The sequence below is a fragment of the Nilaparvata lugens genome, chromosome 1 (assembly GCF_014356525.2).
Source record: "Nilaparvata lugens isolate BPH chromosome 1, ASM1435652v1, whole genome shotgun sequence".
Lineage (NCBI taxonomy): Eukaryota > Metazoa > Arthropoda > Insecta > Hemiptera > Delphacidae > Nilaparvata > Nilaparvata lugens.
Window position 1 is genome coordinate 54,695,061 of NC_052504.1, and position 20,966 is coordinate 54,716,026.

Below are 20,966 nucleotides of genomic sequence, written 5' to 3' on the forward strand. Positions count from 1 at the left end.
TCTAAATAAAACAATAATTTTAGACTTGTGCAAAATATCCGTCTTGCCAAACTGTAGAATTTCTTTTTTCATGCAAGCTCATATGATTGGGTATACAGTATTCAAAACGATAGCTCTGCATCGCCCGTGTTATCACATTTGATAGGCTATATCCAGAGATATGGGCATTCTTCAAAAATAAAATTTGATAAATTTTTCAATACGTAGGTCCTATTCTTTGTCCATGTCCTTATTTGTTCTATTGAAACCAAGGTCTGTAAACCAATATTAATTTTAACCATATTGAGTTTTCAATGAGGCGTTATATTTATGCTATATTTTATCATATTAAATAGGCTTTACTGTACAATTATTATAGTACACTGTCTTCATTACAATAGTATTACTTTATCTGATTATTAGCTCAAACAACGAGTAATCAAATCTCAAAACGAGACTCAATATGAGACCACGCGTGTGTAGAACTCTTTCTATAAACCTTGATTCAAGCCAAGGTACCTAGAATACCTTGATGTTGAATGTATTGAATGTATAAACCATAGTCGAATACAATGCCCAACGAGTTGACAACACTGTGAAAGTGTTCATATAATCAACTGCCAGCTGCACCATGCAATAAATAATTCAATGCAATTCACCTACATTACTATTCACTAGCTTTTTTTTCACTGCTTTTAACTCTGACTGTCCAGTTGACGGAACGTATGCAACGTTGTCATTCTCCATCGGCCGGGACATTCAACTGGAGAAGGCTGTGTACATAATCATAGTTACCAATATTTTCCCGAATTTTGTCATCCATTCGGCCCATCCTCATCTACTTCTAATTATTCGAATCTGACATTTACTACCTCATTATTATCTTACGTATTATAATACAATATTATAAACTATCTTCATCATTTCACATTAGCTTATCATAACTCTCATCATCATTGGTCTGACGACCAGTGTGATATCGTTCTAATTAAACATTTAGAGGATTTCACGCGTTCAGTGTGAATGTGGGAGGCATACTAACTGATGGTTTGCAATTGCAGCAGGCTGTCAGGTGATGTTGGCACTGGCACGGCGCCGACGACCACAGAGAGAGGCGTCCGTGGTCAGGAGAGTCCAGCACGCATTCACCAAGGAGCCAACCATGTGCCTCGAACTCCCTCCACCACAGCACCTATCGCATCTCCCGAACAGGTCAGCTCAGCAAAACATTTACCACACAACAAACCTTTACCGCTAAGGAAATATCCAACCAAATCAAGAAAGTAGCAAAGTGTTGGAGCAACTCAGAACACATAATATTTTGCGGTCCAACTTAAATTAATGAGAAGATTCTTATATTGAGAAGAGGATAGGGGAATTCCGCGTGGAATGCATCTATCATTGCGTCATATATAGATAGGCCTAGTATAGAGAGTTAGCAGGCTCAGCCACGGAAACTCAATTAACAACGGACCAGAGACTTTAATTAATTTGATAAGGCTATGATTAGGCTGATGAAAATTTCGCATCTATAAAGAGAGAATTTCGAGTTTGATCATTCGTATCTGGATCTCATTGAAGATACTATCAGGTGCAACTGGAATCAGCGCCAGGCGTTTTCTATTAATTAACTAATTCTAACAAAGAGCTAGTCAATAGGTGATCATTAACAATATACAAAGAACGTTCGATTTGTGAACAAAGTTCAACAGTCTAATACAGCAAAGCAAAGAATTAAAGTACGAGACCCTCAGAAATTATTAAAATTTTAGCTCAATGACGGAATAATATGAATGTTATCTACAGAATTCAAGTATCAGTTTGGGTTCATTTTTCATCCAAAATATAATTAAGGATTATCGTTTGAAATTTTGTAGCCTACCACAAATACTATGAGTTGAGAATAATTACACATTATCAGAATATGCTACTTTCGTTATCATCTGGAATAAACAACCCGACATTCAACACATTTTCTGTCCAGCAGACCCATTCAACTGCATAATTATTGGAGTGTGAACTAGAAACCCGTTTGCTTAAAAAAATAAATCGTTTACAGGAAGTCAGTGGGGACGATATTAGTGGTAGTTGGGGTGTTCTAGCACAAGTTGTATCAGCAATTGAACTCATCGATCGTGAATTGACGGCCTGGCAGGCAGTAAACGCATGTTTAGTGGTGTCGGGGCAGCCAATAACGAGCGCCATTCAGCAAACGACCTGTTTGTTTACGCCTATCTTTACGGCTGGGCGTCAAACTGCTGATAACAGCTATCAGCCTGATGGCTGCCTACTCCACTGTCATACTGTTTATTAAGAACCACTAATTCATTACGACCACACACCTGCTATCAAACTGCTATCTGCACTCAAACATCCATTCTCGCCCGAATCATGCAGATAACCCGACACATAATCATTTTTAGAGAGTGGACAACGATTGTCTCCCATTCAAACACTTTAACTGCTAATGTATCACGCTACAAAAAAGATCGGCCATGTGACCATCATGTGCTATCAATTCTTATGTGGCTAGCTCCAGATGCAATCGTTGGCCAGTGCTGAATCTCTGCTAACTGAACAGTCTATAATGAATATCAAGTCAACATTTTGGAATTCTATCCAAGTTTGCATTATATAATATTTTTAATAGTCTAACTGGATAATCCTCTAGGATCTTAAAAGCTCCTCAACAAGAATCACTTTAAAGCTATGTGCATTGAAGGATTAAAGCTTGCTGCTTATACTTGTAAAACCCTTCTCTCTTTGTTTCTCATGCTGACTACTCTATAATATTAGAAGATTGAATGAATCAATTATGACTGCTCCTCTAAAGGAAAAAAATGGATAATTTTCTTTTAATTATATAGTTCTTGTGATCAATTTGGTTAGAATGTTCTATATCCTGATTTGTTGCTCCAAATCAATACAAGCTAGATCAACCAATCAGGATCAGGCTAGAATAACTACAGTATCAACCCCTAAAGCAATAATCACATAAACCAAAAAATCGGTGATAGGAAGCAATAATCTAAACCAAACCTGTGATGAGACAGCCATTTGAAAATTTCCTATTTTTCATTTAGTTTCATTTGTATTTGTCCCAGTAGATATTGTGTAATCTATAATATAATACAGGAAAGAATCTGCTTATTCACGTACGGGATCGGAACTTAACGAATGACACATCATCACGTCTGAAGTACTGGACTGATTAAGTTGAAATGTTGCATATAGATTCCTAATTAACCGAGGATGGTCTATTTCAATTTCTTCAGGGTTTCAGTTGGATGAGTTTTCAGTTTGTTAGGTTTTTAATTAGAGCCTTTTAGGCACGGGCTACTTGATAGTGTTATAAGAAAAACACTTATGATAAATTCAACAACAATATTGGAAAGCGTAAGTGTATCAGAGTTGCAAGTCGAATCCATGAATTGTAAGCAGGAAAATTATACCGTTTCATGTTGTGTTGCAGATGTCACAGAGAAGTGTTATAATTCCGTGGGAGGAAGAAGGGTCGGGGGGAGTTCCCCACGCAAGCTCGTTGGATACTCTCTCGCGCGCTCAGAGGGTCAGCGATCCTCCCCCGCCAAAAGCACCAATCCGAAGCGCCACTGTTGGTGTTCGTAAGTATTACTTCTTGCTCTATCATTTCTAAATAGTATGTTTAATTAAGACAAATTGCAATTGGATATCTAGGAGATAATATATTCAAAACATATATGTCTATGGAAAGTCTGAATTCAGGTCAGATATTGTAGTGCAGTAAGAACTGTACTGATATCTATATGACATCCACATATATTAGAATATTTTGAGCCATCTCTTTTTTCAAATTCCTCTCAATATAGTTTGGAAACTACAATTTAAAATGTTAACTATTAATCAATCAATATTGATGCAAATTAAATTTATGATTTCAAGCGTTTCATCTAATCTTATAATAAGTGGAATTATTCACCCTATCACATTGATCATTAAGGAAGTATATTGTATTTGAGTGAGTTAACTTCCAATCAAACAATTCACTCAATAACTTAAAAATATTAATTCTTACTTCAAAACGTAAAAATATATAATAGAAGGTCATTAGACCTTATTTATGTTATATGGATGAATTTTGGGGTACAGTATCTATGAAAGTACAACTCCATAAAAAGACAATATTGCTCATCATAATTTCCTGTATGGAAAACTCTTAAAGTACTCTCATTCGATAAGAATGACGCTTTATGCACTTCATTTTCAATTTAATGGAAAAGAAGTTTTCACTATTCTAGGAAATCGATTTGGAATTAATTTCTGAATGATATTTCTTGTTCGATGAATAACTTTACGTTCACATATTAGGTTCAAGAGAATAACTTCTTTAAGAATAACAGCTTTTCATCTAAACAGCAACATTAAGCTACTATTTAAATAATAACTATTACTTAAGTATAAACAAAAGATTCCAATACTAACACAGTTTATTACTGAATTTCAGTAAGGTCAATTAGTCCTGTTTATGCTCCAAGAGGACCAAGATCTCATACACTAGATAATTTTCCACAAGGTAAAATACATTGCGCGAGAAATTGAGAATTCAGTCAGCTTTTTGAATTATTACAGATACTTTTCAGAATCTTCTCCTATGGCTACCTTCAAACACATGCTTTATCTTTGGCGAAGAAAGAAGCTTATGTATTTCTGCTGCTTATTTTATGATACCACAATTAACAAAAGTATATCTCTCACTTATCATACTATTTGAGATGTATAAATATCTTGAAGTAGGATTTGTAATACTTAATTTTCTCTTTCAATAACTATTTTATTGTAAGCTTCGCTTGATCAAATTATATTATAAGCAGTTCACGCCTTTTTAAGTCTTCTTACTACAAACATAAATATTTCTTTCAATCCAGGTAATTTTATCATCTCAGCTTCCACTCATTTCGCCATATTTTAATATTGAAGAATGCTCATTCAAACATACTTTTCCACTTGAATCTTTCCTATGACAGAAAATGCATGGGATTACAATCAAAATATCATCAATTTGTCACAATTCAAATGTTCTAGTTGTAAATAGAGATTGAATTGAGAAAAATTTGAATTTCTCATTATTCCCACAGAATTTTGGCTGCGTTTGTTTTAATCGTTACTCAAAGACTTGTAATTATTACTTAACTTAGGAAGCTTTTTCTCATAACATTCACTTTCTTGGTTTTCACTTTTGTACTGAATATCAGCTTACTTGTCCTTGTATTCTTGAGAATTAATACCACATTCTCTTAGTCCGAGGATTTGTACTCTCATGCTGAATTATCTTTCAAATTCAGCTCTAGACTCTACTATACATTTCAATAAACCTTTTTTCCTGTGAAAACCAAACTCTGCAGCTAAAAAACTTGACCTTTGTAAAATGAGGAGTGAACTGATAAAAAAGGATTGTTACAAAAACAAAAATCTTCAGAAGCATCATTTCAAACTTGAAATCTATTCACATAACAGCACTATTGATAAATTCGCACTCATTCCAAAATTCAATGACCCCAGATTGTAAAATGAACAAGTTACACTACTATAAAAAATCGGTTTAATTATGAGTATGATGAAAATAAAAATTTCCCTCAAGTACACTGCTCAAGTGGGAATAGCAAGGAATGTTCATGCCAAATGTCTATGATGTGCTGCGTCGTTTCCTCTCTTTGTTGTGATGAATCTGGATAATTATACAGAGTGAGTCATATGTATGGGAACCCTTCAATAAATTGGAAACTGTTGAAGTTTTAGTTTTTAGAGATATAATTATTGATAAAGCTCAATCAGCCGCCATTTTGAATAAAAGTATTATAGAACATTTTTATTGATGTCAGCTTTCTTGTTTTGAGAAGGCCTTTGAAATTATGTATCACACAATGGGTGTTTACATTAAAAATATTTGAGTTACAATCCCTCATTTCTTTAAAAACTTAAACTTCAATCAGCCGCTATTTGGGATACAAGTATCATAGAAAATTTTATCGATGCCATCTTTCTTGTTTTAAAAAGGCCTTTGAAATGATTTATCACAAAATGGGTGTTTACATTAAAATATTCGAGCTACAACCCCTAAGTCACCCTCTCATGAGGGTTTGTAACTCAGTTGTACGTCAAAAGGTAGAGTATTTTACCAATAACTTATCCTGAAAGTTACAGTATTATATCTACAACAGACTCCAGCTTATTGAAGGGTTCCCATATATATGACTCACTCTGTATAATTATGTCTCTTTCCAACGGACATTCCTGGTTTTTTTCCATTGACGCTGAACATTCCTACTTATTCTCGCTTAGTCATAATATACTATACAATGCAATAACTTGAGACCTGAGAGTATAGAAGGGCATTCTATACTTTTTTCTTGAGACATGGCTTATTTTAAACTTTCATGTATAGCAAAATATATTGCTTTCATCTACAGGAACAAGATTATAAAAATTGTGACATTCCTTTTTTCCCGCTTACTCCTCAAATATGTTATCTATCATTGCCTGATATTAAAACTCGTATCCAGGTCTCTAATAGCATCCATTGAACTCTTAATAATTGATCAAATTGTTAGATAACTTCAAGCAACCACACCTGTCATTTCATCTGCACAAGTCCTTCTTTGTTTCATTATTTACATTCTATCCTTGAATTACAGGTGTGCTCATATACAATTTCCTAATTATATTATTTCCTAGTTCGAACAAGAGGAATAAATCTTAAAACTCGAATTCTATTCATTTATTTCTCATAACAATACAAAAAATACTATTACAAATAATGATTGTCAATACAAAGTTGAGCAAAACTCTAATGAATCATATTTACACAAAAATGAAACAATATTAATCCAAAAAATAACATAATAGGTGCTGCCTACAAAATTGGAGTTCGAGTGCTGGCATAAATTTTAAAAGTTTTATAAATTATAAAAAGCTTCATCAATTAAAGTAGTGCGCAGATTACAAGAAAGCATTGCCGATTAAAATGAGCTATGACGTATATCGTACGTGATATACTAACTGTGTATTTAATTGAACTTTGTTCTAATTACATAGGTCTCATGAAAAAGGAGACCGTTCCTGAATTTATAGGATTTGTCTAGTACAGTAGTGTAAAGTCTACACTGACCCATGTATTGATTCACAAGGCTTCAAATTTCACTAATTAAAAAACATTCCACTGGGAAATCAACGAGTGTCCAATGAACGCTCACTGATCGGCCCGATATTGGAACTCATTCCACTCTGTGTCAAAGTGAGTAGGTACTCTCCTTTACTCCTCAAAAATTACCACCTCTTACTAATACCGAGGAATGACAGAATACATGAGGAATAAGAGCAGAGGTTGAAACGTTCTCAGCATATAAATATGGTGGTAATTATAACATTCTACCTGAACATGAGACATGCTCGAAGTGCATATAAATATTCCAAACGAATTTGTAATCCTATCCACTCATTGATCCAGTTACCAGTCACATTTACCAGTTACCAATTATCACATTTATTCCCAATTTCATTTATTGAATTTGCCAAATCAGCATTCTATTCAAAAGTGAAATCGGAGCTTATTCGATGACACACTACAACGATAATGAACAATTCGTCTGGATGAGAGATGATAGTACTGAATATTAATTAATGTTCATCGTAATACGTCGATATAATATAGTAAAGTTTCGACTGTAATTCTATCCAAAATGATAAATTGGGAACGACATGTATTACAATAATATTGTTAAGAAGCATTAGTCATTATTCATAATATTATTATGATGAAGTGATCTAAATAGTGACCCACCACCGGGCTGGAGAGCTTGCTAGCAAACTATAATGCTTGAAACTTCATTGATCTTCAAACTTCGTTATAATAAGTATAGAGGCCAACTCAATCCTGCCTCTGATCAGTAGCAATCTTTTCAATTATTTCAGTGATTCTCTTCAAAGACTCACATCAACTCCTCATCATATTCGAGCTTATTAAAAAAATCGCGATTCAACTGTGAATTTACACAGATAATCTTGTACACGCAACTGAACGTTTCTAAGAAGAAACACAACCGAACGCTTCTAAAAGTGTTTTAACGCTTATGAAAAGAAAAATCACACATTCAGTTTGTCATGCAGTCATCCTCTGCTCAATTCAATTTTGTATCTAAAAAAATCGAATGTATATTTTAACATTATTAGATTCTATTCCTTTCACCAGCTTTATTATTCATCTACATCACAGATCTAATTACGATCCTATGATGAGAAGTCCGAAAAAAGGCTAGGTGTTCATATTCTTGATTATGTTATTGTTTCAGAGGAAAATATTCTAATGTTTTCCCTCATTTTAGAAGAGTAATTATGAAAAACTCGTGAATTCTCCACAGTTTACATAAATTAGATAGACTGATTCATTTTGCATATTGAATAGATTTTTTTATTGAATTTTAGATATAAGAATGAGGAGAATCATCAATTGTATCATTTTAAATTGTCTCAATACAAACTAGAATCATCTTCAATCTCATCTCAGGAAATTCGAATATGTATTAACTTCTCAGGAAGTAGAATTTATCTTTTATATCTGCCTGATATTCCAATATAATTCATACTCTGAACAGGAATGAAACTTTAAATTTGTTGTTCACTATGCAGCAGCTCCAAGGAACCACGTGGCCAAATGCTTTCCGAATACTTCTTCAGAAAGCGACCTGCAGAAGTATCGCGCCTCCTCAATTTGGGACCACCCCCTTGCACCCTCTCTCAGCAACATCGCCGCCGAAGGACTCCGCCACAAGGTCAGTCAACGTCAAACCAGCTCGTTTAAAACTACAGTAGCTATAGTAAGAGAGAAATTTTCTAAGAAAAAGTTGTTTTATTTCTGTAGAAATTAATTGAGAAGGAAGAATTATGAATGGATCTGCCCTCTAGGGCAGAACACTGATGATGATGAATTTCTGTAGCCATTAGTGTTAACCTTTTCAGGTATAGAAATATTAAAAGTTATAAACCATATATTTGGTTCAGTATCACGATTTTGAAATTATAAGATTGCAAGGTACCATCATGTGAATAGAATGGAGGAAGACAGGTTACCAGAATTGGTGCTCAGCTGCAACCCGGAATGCAAGAGAGACTGACGACGTCCGACGAAAAAATGGATGAATAGGAGATTCGGAACAGGCAGAGATGCCTTAACCCTGAAAGAAAGAAGAGATTATATAAGCTTAAAAATACGCTATCATTCTGTGAGAAATGTATCTCCATCAAGCTCTAGATCTCACAACTCCTTCAAAAATCATACAATTGCCAGTTATAGGCTGCAACAATATTTTGTTACAAGTATTTTCAAGTTACATCGCCATAATATTTTATTATTTTGTTGATAGAGACCATACGTTTGAACTCACCTTTTTGCTCCAATTGGAGGAAGAAATTTATTGGTTCTCTTCCCTCTTTTGACCAATTTCATAATACTTAAGTCTTCTATAGAACCCTTCAAATCATCTCACGTGATTTATCATTCATCGATTGACATAAACAACTTAAATATCACATTAGACATCGTATTCCGCACTGGAATGACGAACAAATACGGCAGGTGTTGGACAATCAATTTAATTCTAGCTGCGAGTAACTTTGAAACTTCAGCTTGCTTGGTTGAAGGTCGTGATCTCTGCTCAACTCCTACAGCAGCATTTCTCGACCTAGAGTTTCACACAAACGATCCAGAGTACGTCAAGCATAGTCAATAATGTGGTATTATTTTTTTCCATTCTTAGTAATGGTTGAGAATGGAGAAGGAGCAAATATTAGTTCAAAGATTGCAGACTTGAGATGAACATCTCAGAGGGATTTTCATTATAATCTGTTCTTTACAAGAAAGTAATTTATTAGGCTATTGATGATCAACCTCTCTAAACAATGAGAGTGCTATGACAAAACATTGTATTTCAGCAGTGTGACGCATTTGTTTCATCTTTCTTTCATTCAGAAGCGATCATAGATCTCAGTACCTGCAGGATCATTCATTCTAATGAAACTTCCATGCTACATTGCAAGTCTTTTCCTTATTTGTCTGAGAGAGAAGTTCAGTGCTGCAGCTGATATTCAGAAGACTGATTATTCTCAGGCTTTCGTCGAGAGTTCATTGTCGTTGGAGAAGTGAATGTTCTCAGTTCGCATGCGATAAGTTTTACGCGGAGAAAGTAAACAACTTTTTGATGTTGATGCCTACAAAGATGTGTGAGGTTAGTTAGCAGTTTCCTTCTCCGTTTTAAAAATGCTACTTTTCTCCCGCTCTGGAAATACCACTTCCCTCAAACAACTTCTAACATAGAGCTAGCAAGGAGTAGAGGATAGGAGTACAGCAGCTTAGCAGAGAGGAAGCTTGAGTACAAGCTTTATGGAATCTATCATCTTGTTCACAGTGAGCTTGTTAAATCAGTAGAAGTGAACGCTTGGTCGTTAAAAACACAGAAATAATGATTTAGTGCCGACACTAATTTCATCATGGTCTATAACAGCAAATTGAAATGTCAACTTCAATTATCTTGGAAGAGCTTTCTTGGCAATTCTAATGTAAACCCGCAATTTGAGTGCTTCCGAACATACAATAAATCATCTTCAGAGATATTAAAATCTGCGTGCCATTCGAGTTTCAATTCATGTTTTCTTTTTAATTTTCACAATCTATGCAACTGTTATTAGATCATATTTATTGTTATCGTTGTCATAACCTTGATTCAAGTTCAAGGCAAATAAATCTTGAAAGCGTGTACTTGTACTTATCTACTCAAGAAATAATGATTAATAAGTTCATGAATAAATCATTTATCCTTCCCGATTGGAACTACTTTTGATAAATCATCTGTACGATTCCTTTCCTCTCATTTAATACTTTTTTTATGATGCAATGGTACATTGATTTCCATCCAGGAATTTGTTTTGCTCCTTTGTTTTCACGTGTAATGATTGTATGAAATATGATAAAGCAATTTTATAATCTGACAGAATTCACGTAGCTTATTCTGATTGAGAAACCAGATCGATTTGAGTTTTCAGTCAAGATCACCTGCACGTTTAGATTTCAACAATGATAATCATTTACTGAACTACGTATTTCGTCTCAAACATAATAAATATTGGTATAATTCTATTCTTTGAAATATTTTCTAGGATGGTAATCTGTGAGTGCTCTGAATGCTACAAGTTTACTAGTACTCCATTTAAAGGCAAAATCCAATTCATCTATATTCATAGGTGTCATTTCATATTCATTTTCATATTTTCATATGTTTTCTGTTATTGAAATAAAAATTCTCATTGATAATTCATTTTTCATTCTAGTACTCGATACAAGACAATGGATCAGCGAAGCTATTCCAGGGAGCAATGCACACGCCCAACATGGGAGAGAAAGTTGCTCAGGTGAGAAAATTTGTTTATTTCTTCAATTTCCTATATTAATATTGAATATAAGTATTTCTGTATTCAAGTATCATTATATTATAAGTATCATTCAATCTCCTCATAAGTCTAGAAATGGTACTCTATTACATTAAAAATACGATATTGGAAAATTGTCTGTTAGTAAAGAAATATGTTTTCCATGGTTCACTGTTTGCGACGAAATCAGATATTGAACAGAAACAATTCTGGTGATTACTATGTAGGAAGCTCAGGTTGAATAACAAATCATCAATACTACATGATCATTATTTTCAGAATCCTTATTGGAACTTCAAAACTTTATTAATTGCGGTGCTCTTTAAATTCTGCACTTCTAACTTAAACCGTAATATTGAATTCTAGAGTAAATTTCACTCCTAGGGAAAAACCAGCCTTAATGTTTCGGTATACAATGCTATTTGGAGAATTCAGTCATCTTAAAATCCATCACAGATTAAAGAACTATTCAAATAATCTGTTTTTACTCTACTGACGATTCATAATAAACGAAATTAGGAATAGCAAAATGAATTTTGAGAAGAAATATGAATCTATCTGTATGAAATATTGATCTTTATATTCAATATAAGCAGAATATCTCATTTCCCTCTCATTCAATTAAGTTCAACAACACGCCAAAGATTCAAGATGAAATGAGAAATCCAAATCAAATTCATCATAACTAATGAAGTATGTCAATGGAATAATAGCATGACTGGATTGAAGTCCTGACACATATTGCTCTATATTTCTCATAGATTCTGGTCGTTTCCAAACAGAAAATTTATCTTTGAGAAAGAGAGGAAACTTAGTTTTTTGATCTGAGCTTGGGAGATGGAAGTTCAGATGGAGATGGAGTTCTACAAAGCTACAGGAGTACTGGGAGGCAGCTCCCGTTCACAACGGTACTGGCAAAAACAATTATTGGATATCGACAGTGGAGGAATAGCACAGTTTGTACTTCTTCTTAGAGTATTTTTAGTTCATAGCTTTGTTTTAATTTGCCCATAAAATGAATTTCTGGAGTTCATTTAATTAACCTTGTTCTCAGTTCATATCTACTAAAGCGAATGCTACTAGCACAGACCATGCAGTTGAAGATTATTCTAAGTGTCATTTTGTGTTGCGGGCTAGTTGAATTTATAGATTCTCCAAGAACCTATATAATCAAACTTCCAGTCCAACAATTTTAGACAATTACTGTATCACACCAGTTGATAAGTTGATGTAACCCGTGAATAATTCAGGAGTTATTATTTTATATGGTCATGAACTTGATGTTTTTTTTTTTAATATTCAGCCCTTTGGTTAAGGTTTTTGCGGTAAGATAGTTTTAGAAATAGTATTATTCAAACGCTAGAAGGCTGTAAATTGTGCTCGCTATTAAACAAATAGGCTATCTACAAAATTTATGAGAATCATTTTCATTTTTGTTGAAAAGATGACCAGCTTCATCAACTACCATATTTACAACACAACCATCAAAATAATTAAAATAGTTCGAAATGCACCTAAAGCTGTTTGTCCTTTCATTCCTCAACATCCTTCCAATTACCACAGCGCAATTCTAGAGTTCATGACAAAAAATGCTATATTTCAGCTTTTAATACTGATTCGTCAAATTCTCTCCCAAAGTGAATTAGTAGAACTGATAGATTAAGTGGATCCATCTACAATGTGCGATTTACAGATATCACTGGCATATCCTGCCTAGCTACTACTTTAATACCCAGTTTCACCAACCTCGGACAAAGCTTGATCGATATTCGTCCACAATAATTCACGACGAGTGCATTCGAATAAACAGTGGGCTATAATTATGATTTATTATATGGCGATAGCTTCTATCTATAATAATTCCGGTGCACCTAACATTATAATTATATTTATATTCAAAAACAAGAAAATTAAATTCTTAGTTATTGTTGTTTTTGAGTGAAAATGGACTAAATTATAGAAAAGTGAAATGATAACCCCATTTCGGCCTTTTAAAATGTTTTTTGGGAGAGAAATAGTATCCTAAGTTGTTCTCTGCCGGTAAGTGCTCTCTTGTAAATATAAAGGCATAAAGCGTACCTGGTTTGACCATGCTCTGGGGTCTGGGCATGTTTCACCGAGCTTGGTGAAACCAGGAATTTAAAATTTGATGGAAAACAAGATTTTGTTCAATAAAGTTGCATTCACTTCTTTATAATCATTGTACTCTCTCTATCAATAAAACGTCTAAATAGTTCCAAAATTACTCACGTTTGCGCTTCTTAACAGCGTTGCTTTAGGGAAGATTATATAATTATAAAATGTTCATTACTGGAATTGCTGGTATTATGTTCGTGTCGATTCAAATCTCATTTATGATCAAGTATTTCAATTAATGAGATAGAATGCGATACTGTTACTTTTTAAACAAATCTTCCTGTCTAGAACACTAGGGGTAGCTATAGAAATCGATAGCCAACTCACGATGTAGTTCCACCGTTCACTGCCAGGTAGCGATGGCGTCTTTCTGAGAATCTGAGAATGCTGTGACTTTAAGGGTAAGTCGCTGTATGATCATCGAATAGGAAAAATTCAGGTATATAGTCCAGTCAATAATAATATACATTGGTGATTGCAATAATATATTTTTCTGATTTTTCAAATATATTTTTTTGGATACATAACAGAAGTACTGAACCAATATTTTTCATGCAAAATATCCCTAAATACATGCTGGCCCAAAAACTTCGTATTTTCCATCTTTCAACTATTTACGCCATAACCAGTCGTCGAACAAAAAATTTCACTCTCGCCTTCTTCTAATATTATAAAATACTGAATGAATTATATCATTTGGAACTCTCTTTCTTCAATGAGTACTGAGTTAGAATGTCTGGAAGATGAGTTAAATTTCATGGAAAAATCAATACCGATTAGTTTTATTTATCTACAATATCTTCCGATTATCACCATTCGTGTTTAAAATGTTGCTCCTTGAGGTGTCCTTATGCTCTCCTATCCACTAGGAAATACTGAAATCGAGTGCATCTGAAGCGTGGTTCTCATGAACATGAACTAATATCATTGTGCGAAATCTCACTGTGAGGATATTAGTGATGATGATTATAGCTGAAACTGTGGCGTTTTTCAAAATACAAAGAGCATTGTTATCAGCTGTACCTGGAAATCTATATGAGATAGAATGCTCCACTTGGTCTCGGGATGTAGAGCACAGAATTACAGAGAGAGCACATAATTACAAATATTATACATTTGAATAGGTGTCAATCGGAAGATATTTTTGATTAAAAACTGAAATTCATCAAAATGGTGTTACCCTAAGGAAATATAAAGTTATGTAATCATCAGCATTGCAATACTATGATAGAAATCAGAATACCCTCTATCATGTTGTTTGAATTTATTGGAAAAGTTGGGCTTCCAATAAAAGTATATTTGTGGAGAATTGATGTATGAAACTGTAAAAATAACGGCTGTTCGAGAGTGCAAAGCTATGAACTAATTATGTATTCAATTCTTGAGAAGTGCCAGTTATAAAACTCGAAAATGGCAAATGGAGGAAACTCTGGATGAGGGAAAATGTTGGTCCAGAGAGAATCAAAAAACAATAAAACTCGGAACATTTCTCATGAATTGTTCAAAAACACTTTTTTGTTTGTGGAGCAAAGAAACTTTTGAACAGAATATAGACCTATTATATAGGTGGGTTACAGAGCAAGCTTTCTCTGAATTATCCATTGTATTGTTTGCAGTAGCAAAGAAAGAGTGAAGATTGTTGCTGCGGGTGATTCGCTTCATACCACTTATCTCGAAACTTTATGCTGGCTCTGTTGAAAAGAATAAATGAATGAGGTTGAGATAGAAGCATTTTCAATGAATTTCAAGTGGACTGCTGATCAAGGGTTATGGTGTACTGCTAATAGCAATGTATTTATTCGGTATCTCTACGATTCTAGCTACTCAATAGAAAGTTTTGTGGAAAGAGTTTTGTTGGTTTTTCCATAGTCCCTTTTCAGATCACGTGAAACGAACGCTTTCTTTGAAAAATGTTCTTTCTCAAAACTTCCAACATAATTCTCCAGTCACGTTTTGGAAACTGGTTGTGAGTTGTGGACTATTGTGTAAAAGATGTATAGTAGAAATGAACCTTGCCAAAAACTCTCTCATGATAATAGAATGAGTGATCCTGCAAATATTCGTCTAAGAATTCCATATTTTTCAATTCTTATTTTATAATACAGTGATGTGTATAATTGTCGAAAAATCAGAGTATCATAGCATGTGTGGAATAGTGAATACTCAAGACGAATAACTTGTCAAAATCTCTTTACCTCTACCTTACCTTTACCTTTACCTCTACCTACCTTTACCTTTTACCTTTTAACTCTACTAATCATCAAAATCTTCGTCAATCATTTTTATAGACTTATAAATGTGGTATCCGAAATATTGTGAAACATTTTATAACTGGAATAATAGAAAGGCAAACAGGAATTGAGAAAGCTTTACATAGAATAGGAAGAATACTAGCATGTGTGCTTTCTCTATGCTAGTAGTAAAAGGTAACATTGTATTTACGAGTATACAGAGTGGGTGAAAAGTCCGAGAACGGCTTAATATCTCATACACGAAGGTAATTTCATGATGGGTGTGATTGGGGATCCTACTCAAATTGGAAATACTACTTTACTATGACTTTGAAAACTTGGTCCGCCATGTTGGATGCAACTTTATTTTTTTAAATAGGAAGGTGGTCATGCGATACATGATTTCGATTTAGAATTTCAAGTAAAAATGAATGATGAAACCCGTACATCGATATCTCAAAACGTTTAGAAGATATTCACATTATTAATCAATACCACTTATGTATTTCATTTCTGATTTGCATGGTATTGATTAATAATGTGAAAATCTTCTGAACAGTTTGAGATATCGATGTGCGGTTTTCGCCATTTTTTTTTCTTGAAATTTCGTATCGAAATCATGTATTGCATGACAACCTTCCTATCTAAAAAAAAATAAAGTTGCATTCAAAATGGCGGATCCAAGATGGCAGAACAGATTTTCAAAGTCATAGTAAAGTAGTATTTTCAATTTGAGTAGGATCCCCGATCACACCTACCGTCAAATCACCTTTGTGTATGAGATATTAAGCCGTTCTCGCACTTTTATTCTCTCTTTTATACTTTGAATAGTATTGATTAATAATGTGAATATCTTCGGAACAGTTTGAGATATCGATATGCGGTTCTCGCCATTTTTTTTTCTTGAAATTTCGTATCGAAATCATGTATTGCATGACAACCTTCCTATCTAAAAAAAAATAAAGTTGCATTCAAAATGGCGGATCCAAGATGGCAGAACAGATTTTCAAAGTCATAGTAAAGTAGTATTTTCAATTTGAGTAGGATCCCCGATCACACCTACCGTCAAATCACCTTTGTGTATGAGATATTAAGCCGTTCTCGCACTTTTATTCTCTCTTTTATACTTTGAATAGTATTGATTAATAATGTGAATATCTTCGAAACGGTTTGAGATATCGATATGCGGTTCTCGCCATTCATTTTTTCTTGAAATTCTGAATCGAAATCATGTATCGCATGACCACCTTCCTATTTAAAAAAATAAAGTTGCATCCAACATGGCGGACCAGATTTTGAGAGTCATAGTAACGTAGTATTTTCAATTTGAGTAGGATCCCCAATCACACCCATCATGAAATTACCTTCGTGTATGAGTTATTAAGCCGTTCTCGGACTTTTCACCCACTCTGTATAATGAACTTGTAAAAGAATTCTTGAATTAGTACTGTAAAATTGGTTATGAACTTATTCTCGTGTAGAAACATATTCCTGCCGTGGAAGTATCCGTAATTAAGAGATAGGAATCAATAATGATGCAAAAGTTACTCTAGCTTCACATGCATTCGGTTTCATTCGGTTCGGTTCGGTTCGTTACCGAAAATGAATTAGGCTGTCATACATGTCAGGTTTTAATTCGTACGGTTCTATTAGCTATTTTCTTCTCAAACACAGCTGTGTTTCGATTTTTACAGTTCATGCTGGTATATTTAAATATAACAGCTGGTGTTAAATTGTAAGACGTTATTTCTTGAAACACAAAATGTTATTCGTTTAAAGTTAATTAAAAATTGTGAATCATTTGAATAATTTCTTTTTTATTATGTTAATTTTGGATGTTCAGAGAGATAATATTTTATAATTGAAATTTTGTTTCAATTAAAAATTGTGAATTATTTGAATAGTTTCTTATTGATTATGTCAATTTTGGATGTTCAGAGAGATTATATTTTATAATTGAAATTTTGTTCCTTGTTTTGACACATGGTATAATTATAAACTTCATCTCTTCTCTCCATTGATTAAATCATGTAATATTCGTGGAAAATTAAAAAAAAAATTCTCCCTGAGTTTTAATTTATATCTTTCATATTTTTTCAGCAAACTATTAATTGAGAAAAAAATGTTCCTGTGAACTAACAGAAATGAATTGACCATATTATTTTGACTTGGAAAATTTTGAAACAGATAATCACGATATCAGGTTAAAATAAAAACAAAAAAGGCAAGCGTGTGTAAAAGACTTTGTTTTTTCCTGTTTCCTTAGCAACGAATTCGAATATGATGAAACCTATTCGTGTCGAGGGGGCGTTCGGTGCTATGCGGTTGCTATTCGGTACCGAATTCAAACCGAATCATCGTTTCACACTTATCGGAATTTGCCGAAAACGAACCGAAAACGAAACGAACCGAACCGAAAGTGTGTGAAAGTAGCCTCTCGCTAGCAACTAATTGGAACCTGATGGAATTTATTAGAGTCAAGTGGGCATTCAGTTCTATGCGGTTTCTATTCGGTACCGAATTCAAACCGAATTACCGTTTCACACTTATCGGAATTTGCCGAAAACGAACCGAAAACGAAACGAACCGAATGAGTGTGAAACTAGCCTTTCGCTCATTGACATGAAATTACAGATTTATAAAGATCTATATATATGAAAGCGAAATGGCACACACTCACTGACTGACTTGACTGACTGACTCACTCGCAGAGCTAAAAATCTACTGGACCAAAAACGTTCAAATTTGGTAGGTATGTACAGTTGGCCCTTTAGAGGCGCATTAAGAACGGATTTTGAACAATTTCCAAAGATACGCCCAAAATCTGCGTTTTTTTAGCGTTTTCTCAGATTTATCGAGAACAAATGAACAGAAATTGTTCAAATTTAGTACAGAAGCTCAGCTAGGGTGTAATAATATTGTGTTAGGAATAATTTGCAATAACGTCAAAGATACGCCCAAAATTAGCGTTTTTTCCTTTTCCTCAGATTTATCGAGAACAAATGAACAGAAATTGTTAAAACTTATTAGTACTGAAGCTCAGCTGGGGTGTAATAATGTTTGAAATAGCGCCAAAGATACGCCCAAAATTAGCGCCCCCTGGCTAGACGAATATGGCGAGCGAAGCGAGCCTTCCGGCTAGTTAAGGTAATTAAAGAATTCCTGAGTTTTTGTTATTATCATGTATGTAAGACTATTTAGTTAATATAGCACCCTCTCATTACCAAAAGTTTTTTAACCAGATCACTCCCGTGTTATCGGATTGGCACGTTTTATTGTCGCTCCCGGCTGAAGTATGACAGTAGTAAGGCCCATTGACGGTTTGAATTATATATTCAGGCGGAGGAACTTCCCGCAAGGTACTCCCCACCAACAAAAGCCTTACGAATTTACTTTACTAGCAGTCTCATCTTGGCAATTCAATTTATTCAACGTGCAGCTATTGGAGGAAATTTATTACTTGTGCTACTGTATGGTATTTTCATGAAAATGTTGTTTTCGAGGAATGAGCAACATTTAGAATCCCAATGAATATCTGAATTCGTGTATGAGAATTCAAGTTGAATTACATATGCCATAAGTCCGGTATAGTGCAACTCACTCTCTGATATTGGTATCAGCTTGTACAAAAACAATCTTTTTAAGGAATTGGAATTCTTCCTCTAGAAATCAATCTATTTTCAAAGACCAAATACTTGAAGAGCTTTCCGATATTCTGTTTCCAAAAGGAGACATACAGAATGTTGAGATATTCATCCTGGAACTAGGGACAGGTGTATCAAATATTGGATGTAGCCTTGAGCTCTATCTAGTGATATCTTCATAGGAATATCAAACAACAAGCATATTGAAATCAATATTGTTCTACCTACAAGATGCTAGTGGAAACTATAGATCCAAGGTTGAGCTAGATGTTGTCATGTTGATCTCTGTTCATTATTCAAAGAGTTACTGAGATTATGACGTCACTCAACTACCCAACTTGATTTTCTCATTCCTTATGTAGGCTGAGTTTGGACAAGTTTCTATCAATTTTACTCGTGTTTTTTTAGAAAATACTCTCCCAAGTTCTGTGGTTGATTTCACTCGAAATCTGATTATTCTATACTAACAGACTGCTAATAAACTTTGTCTAAGTTGTTGAGTATGATTGCTGGAATTTCTATTGATCAAGAGACATCCCCGCCCAGTGATCTGGAGATCACTAGTAAATGTTCGCAGCTTCAGTTCGCGAACACCGATAATGGGTCCAATTCCTGCTCCATTTGGCGTTTATTTCAACTTGATTTATAGTAGCTTCGTCATTAGCTTCTCTGGAAGCATCATTCTGATAAACACTATATTTTTTCTTCAGAACGTTTATGAATCTCTTGCAATGATTGATTGTGTCCCTTGAACTTTCGTTGTAATGGAATCCAGTGAGTGGACTAGAAATTAAGAAAAAAATCATGAAATTATTCATTAGTTGCAGAAAAAAATTTGAGTTGGAAAATATTCTCCACAATTAAAACTCTGATTGTAGAAAGTCAATGAAGATGGAAAAACAATGAAGGATAGAGAATCCTCTTTGGAGTCAATGAAATAATGTGCTGAGCTCTCTGTTTTGCAGCTTGAAGTTCAAGTTCTGGTGTCTCCGCTACTCGTCGCTAGATAGCTCGAGAATCCAAAACAAAGGTCTCAATTCTTTGATGATGAGAAGTAAGATGAATGACAGTATTCTATTTCTATTGACTGTATATTGGAATTTAGTAACTACAGTATTCATTTATTCCAGTTCATACTATTCTCAGTATACAGTCTATTCGGATACCGTATTGAATATCTTATTCATTGTTCATTCATCCAGCTTTCAAAATCAAAGTCACAAATTACTTTTCAAAGTTAACTGCTACACTTAGCCTACACAGCAGCTTGAGCATTTTTGAGCAGACTAGAGCACTAATAGTCCGGGAAATTAATGCTCAAGAAAGAGTATAGAAGGAGAAGTTATTAAGACAATTTTAGATCCCGCAGCTCTGTTAATGGTGGGCCTAGTAGAGAGGTAAACAAACCAAAAGTCCCCTACCCTGCCTCCTGTGCTAAGGGCTGGTTCAAATGTACTATTTTTTGGTTTCTCGCATATATCTCCAAAGTTGTGCGTCTAGAGGTGCGAACAGATATACGCGC

At 34.2% G+C, this 20,966-nt stretch overlaps 1 protein-coding gene across 10 annotated transcripts in view; it reads left to right on the plus strand.

Annotated features, from left to right (window-relative positions):
• The window catches only part of LOC111057561 (potassium voltage-gated channel subfamily H member 6), a 288,140-nt gene that overhangs the window by 67,106 nt on the left and 200,068 nt on the right, over positions 1-20,966 (plus strand). For 8 of the 10 annotated variants that reach the window (XM_039436886.1, XM_039436872.1, XM_039436881.1 and 5 more), the window contains exons 5-9: positions 1,041-1,191; positions 3,452-3,602; positions 4,463-4,531; positions 8,641-8,783; positions 11,335-11,415. In XM_039436886.1, the coding sequence (XP_039292820.1) occupies positions 1,041-1,191; positions 3,452-3,602; positions 4,463-4,531; positions 8,641-8,783; positions 11,335-11,415 (595 nt within the window). The remainder of the gene's footprint in view (positions 1-1,040; positions 1,192-3,451; positions 3,603-4,462; positions 4,532-8,640; positions 8,784-11,334; positions 11,416-20,966) is intronic. The other 2 variants (XM_039436914.1, XM_039436921.1) reach the window with 2 other exon arrangements.